The sequence below is a fragment of the Aplysia californica genome, unplaced genomic scaffold (assembly GCF_000002075.1).
Source record: "Aplysia californica isolate F4 #8 unplaced genomic scaffold, AplCal3.0 scaffold00198, whole genome shotgun sequence".
Taxonomy (NCBI): Eukaryota; Metazoa; Mollusca; class Gastropoda; order Aplysiida; family Aplysiidae; genus Aplysia; species Aplysia californica.
The window spans coordinates 591,066-596,549 of NW_004797468.1; the positions used below are offsets into that span (position 1 = coordinate 591,066).

A 5,484-nucleotide genomic window follows, 5' to 3' on the forward strand; every position below is an offset into this window, starting at 1 on the left:
CTCTCTCTCTCTCTCTCTCTCTCTCTCTCTCTTTCTCTCTCTCCTTCTAAATAACATCCTCTTCTAAAACTAATTCAGGCTGAAGTACCTGAATTGTGTAAAGTTGAAGTGAGGGGGCTCATCCACGACACACAACAGAAACATACGGTTTGGATAGAACGCTTCTTTCAGAGAGGCACCTTGAACACTGAGCACCAAGGTAACGACCGACGCTTATGTGGTACGCTCAGCCATTGCACGCAGAAGACCTGTCATCTCAGTTACTGTTTTGTTGTTGTTTTCATTGCGAGTAATTCCGTTTGTCTGCTGGGACGTTGTGTCTCTCTTGAGCCGGGGCTGGCCCTGACAGATAGAATCGAAGCTGCCGACCTCGTAGACAATCTTAATTGTGTTGATAGGTCGTAAATCATCTCTAATAGGTCATCTCTACTACAGACAGGGCTCTTCTTGATTCATTCCAAATCAAAGTATTTCCTTTTGTGCACGCCTTTCTATTCTGCAAGGCATCTGCTGTGCAATCTTTGTCTGCATCGATTACTCCATGCATGTTGCTTCCAACACAATCCCCCATATCAAGCAGAATGAGTGTTTGGGGAAGACATATTAACGGCAAAGGTATCAGAATCATTGGGAATCATTACCGGCAGAAGAAGGTAGTCATTAAAGTAGGTGGTTACTTTTCAAAATACACTGAAATTCACAGAGGAATGAGAAATTGGTGTGTTCTCACTCCCTATACTTATATCATCTAAACAGAGGTTATTTCAAGAAAATCTCAAGACATCCAAGGAGTCATTATTGGGGTCACACCCTCAATATCCCTAGATATGCAGATGATACAACCCTACTTACAAATACGAACGAAAATCTCTTTATTAAAATTGTGAAAGTTGTGAAAGAGAACAGCAGTCAGTGAGGTAGGCCTTGACGTGAACTCCAAGAAAACTAAAGCAATGGTCATGTAAACTGCCACAACAACAGATCTATTCACAGATAGGGAGAGAATCGAACCAGTACACCAATTAAAATTTTTAGGGCACACGGAAAAAGGAAACAGATAGAAGAACAGCAAATACAAAAACACGATTCTACAAGTTGTAAAACTGTTCGCGTCCAGGAAAACATCTCTACCTTAAGGCAGACAATAGTGTAATGGTACATCGTCCCCATTTACCTGTATGGTGCTGAGACAACGAAAGAAGAAATGAAAGTTATTATCATACAATTCGCGTTTGAGATGTGGTGCTACTGTAAAATGTCTAGAACCAGCGGGAAAGGAAAAAAAGGATAAATAATGATGTGTGTCGTATTCTCTACACTAGACAAATCCTGCTTAACAAAAGGGAGAAGTAGAAAAATACAGCACTCTGATTATGTACTTTGATTCTGTAGGAAATACAGGATGATCCAAAAAATGAAACAACTACACAACTTTTTTTCTTAAAATCTCACACAAACATTTTTCTAGAATGCTACAATTTGGAACAGACATAATTCATTCAATTGGAATTTGTTTGACGTAAAATTTACGAAGAAGAAACGTATTTTGAAAACGGAAATAGCTTAAAGAAAAAAGCATTCTAAAACGCAAAGTTCACCATTTTTTCACATCTTGTAAAGGAAGTCGTGAAAAGATTGGTTGATTTTTTTTCTCTTTGCCATTTACTTTTCCATCCCTGGAATATTTCAACAATATCTGATTTCTTTTTCAGGGTTTAAAAAACTAACAATTTCATTCTGGAATTCCTAAAAGCAGTGCTCTACATGCCCTCCTTTGGACTCGACACATTTTTAACGTGTCTTTCGAAATGTTCAATGGCGCCCAAACACATGGACCTGCTAAACCACGAGTGTTTAAAGCCACATACACTGTACATATTCAGTATGAAGTGGCTTCTTGAAGAAACAGGGAAGGGGTTGCCCAATAGACAGCATTTTTTGAGTCAACATAATACTGCAGGGTGAAAATGGGCTTTGCATTAAGCCAAATGCTATTGAGGAAATGATCCCGCATTTTTAAGACAATCGAGGAATCATGAACACATTGCTATGCTCTGATCCATGTCATCTCGACCTAGCGAAGACGAACAAGGTATAGTCGTAGGTTAACATCTGCCATGAGAATGTAGACTGTTGAGGTGTAGAAAAGTCCTAGCTGCAGATCGTCTACGGACAGACGTCTCATGGGACTCGACTACTGAAATCTGCACTCTTGTGACGTTTAAAGGGCTGCGCATAGTGCCTGTTAGACCTGAAGTGGTCTTTTTTTAGGACAGTTTAGTTCTGATTCGCTATAGATCCAAACTGAACGGAACTTCTCTACTCATGATACCAAAGGTCTTGAGGGAACCTAAGCATTCTCTCAATGCCGTGCACAGAACTTACGAAATGTCAGGGATGGTAAGTTTGTGGAGAGGAAATGTTCAATACAAAAAAGCTCTTTGCTTTTCACTAAATGTAATCATGATCTCAGCAGGCAAACGAAAACGAAATTTGGGAAAATGATATCTGCAGACTTCTGCTGACTTATTAGACTTCTGTAGCTCGCAACATGGCGTGATTGTTGCAACTTTTAGAAGTAGGCCTACTGCGAACTGGTGCGTCATGCTACGAAAATGAGGGTAAGGTTGAAAAAATGTTGTTTTTATAATACGCCATAGAGAGCAAAATCATTCAAAGGAATTATCTAAAATGAATATCAGACAAATTCCTTTTGGCTTCCAAATATTATGTTAAAATCTGAAACGTAAAACTTTAGTATGGTGGAAGATATTTACCAAACAAGTTGTGTAGTTTTTGTGGGGTTTGTTGGGTTTTTTTACCACCCTGTACAAAAACTCGCAGGTAAGATGTAGGGCCAACAGATTAAGGGTGGACAACGAACCCTAATGTGGACCGAGAACATCAAGGTATGGATTGGCCTAAGTATGACAGAGAGTATGACGGCACTAACGACCTTACCTAAAGCAATGTCAGGTCATTGCACGACAATCTCTGAGCTAGAGATAACACGTCCAGGCATCCAGGTCAACGAACTCATCAAAGCCTTGTACTCGAGGACCGCGAACTGTCATGGCTGCCACTTTTTGCTCTCTACAAAAACTTTGCTGTAAAATGTGAGCACCATGAAGGAAGCCATTACCCCTAAAATGAAGAGCAAAACGTTTAGCCTCGCTGTAGTCAAGTGCAAGCAGCACTTTCCCCACTCACACCTTTGCCCTTTGTTTGGCTCAGAGTGAGTCAAATTACGGTTATCATACAACTCTGTATACGTGGATTTGATGGAAGATCGTATTCTGCAACATGGTTCACTTCTCATTGGAGATGAAGAAAAGATTCCTCTGGAAATGCAAGAGGCGACATTTCTTCCAGACCTCTTCGGCTATTACCGGTATTTTCAGAGAATGGCGTCTTTTATATTTACAGAAAAGGGCCATACGTTTTCCGATATCAGCTGTTTCAGAAATGGAAAAAGATTTTTTAAAGTGTTTTTTAAAATTATCATTGCTTGCTAAATCTACAACATTTAGAAATAGATCCATCTTCTAGTTAACTATCATTGCTATCCCTCAAGACGGCTGCCTTGGAAATCAAGATTGATCTTTCATTGAATTGATTTTACCTCGAACATCTCTGAACATCCATCACAGGTGTGATGTAGGTGTGGGGAGGAAAATCTTACTTTTGATTTCCTTGTCTAATATTTGTTAGACTATTCCAATCTGTGGCATGTGAATAAAGGAAATCACTATAATGTTGGGATGTTCCTTTACGACACTCGTTAGATCCTTCTTTTTCTGTGAGTATCACTCACGGGATCTTTATTTCCCATCTTCTTGGTTAGAACATCCATTTTTTAAAGGCATTGGAATCCCAAGGGAAACCATTAGTAGATATGAGAGAGAGAGATAGAGAGAGAGAGAGAAAGAGAGAGAAAGAGAGAGAGAGAGAAAGAGAGAGAGACAGAGATTGGGGGGTGGGGGACACATGCACGCGCACACTCCCAAGAGAAGGAGAGAAAAATTGAAAAAAGCTGAGGGAGAAGGAAATGGGTGAGAATGAGGAATGAAAAGAAGAACAGAAAGAGAAAATGACCAGTGAAGATAGGTATGGATGTAAGACTAAAATGAGAAAATGAGCCCCCAGATACCTACCGCAGTCTAGTTAAGCACGTTGAATCGTATCTGTGTAGAGATGACAGTACGCCTTTCTGGACCAGCCATTTTCTAACTACAAAACTTGTTTTTCCCGGTCCCAGTGTTAAAAGGTTTGATCTGCGATACATTGTTCTTGTAGATGTAACCTTTTGGCTCTGGGCCCGTGATCTCTCACGCAATCGGGACTTCCATGCGGCCATTAAATAAATACAATCTGGTACTGAGATCAATGGCCTACTCATTTGTTAACCTGTTCCATTTAGTATGATTTCCAAAACATGGCAGATGAGATTTCATCATCATCATCATCATCATCATAATCATCATCATCATCATCATCACCGTCATCATCACCGTCATCATCATCATCAGCAGCAGCAGCACCACCACCGCCACCACCACGTGCATCAGCATTATCATCACTACCATCATCAACGAAGAACTTTCATTAAACCGTTGTTCATAACAGGTTTTCGCTTCCAACCTCTCCCCACTAGTATCATCATCATCACCACTATCGTCACCATAATTATCATCATCATCATCATCATCATCATCATCATCATCATCATCATCATCATCATCATCATCATCACCTCCACCACCAACACTGTCCTAACTACCAGTATTACTTGCGTCTGTCTATCAAACAAAATAACCCCCCTCCCCTTTATTCCCTCCCCACAGATACACTGGGATCCTGGACTACTTCCCCCCGGAGTCCATCAAACCCTTGTTTCTCAGCTCCCACTGGCTGTGTTACTTCAACTCCGCCCTCAACCCTACCATCTACAACTTCATGAGCTGTGAGTAACGCTGACTGTGTGTGTCTTGTGCTGTCTTCTCCACTTGGTATTGGACACAGTGGGACCAAGCCATTTTCTGTTGTTTATTTATTCATTCATTCATTTATTTATTTATTTATTTATTTATTTATTTATTATTTTTTTACTGAGTGGTCCGGACAGCTGAGGGAATGCCGAGCTGGGGCTGGATAACTATTTTGTCGATAATTTTGCTGACAATAATAATTGCAATAATGTAGCAGATGTCCACACTCCACACCACGTTCTAGTGTTTAGCAACACGGATGCCTTAAAAAAGTATTTGTCACATTAAAGCCTTGATAGAGTGTGACATGTCAGTTAGAAATTATGAAATCTTTAAACACGTCTAAATTTCATTATGGAACTCAATGGAATTTAAACTTTCTTAAATATAAAATGATGAGCACACTAGAAACCAGTAGCGGTGGGTGAACCTAGATTTGGGTGGGGCTTAGGTTTCTTCCACTTCTTTACCACCAAAAAGCAAGCAATAAGAACAA

General features: G+C 40.1%; 1 protein-coding gene across 1 annotated transcript in view; it reads left to right on the forward strand.

The window, feature by feature from the left end:
- LOC101864067 (orexin receptor type 2) overlaps positions 1 to 5,484 on the forward strand; it is a gene marked incomplete in the record, with an annotated part of 257,738 nt that overhangs the window by 232,108 nt on the left and 20,146 nt on the right. The window contains 1 exon segment of the mRNA XM_013082882.2: positions 4,845 to 4,963. Coding sequence (XP_012938336.1) covers positions 4,845 to 4,963 — 119 coding nt within the window.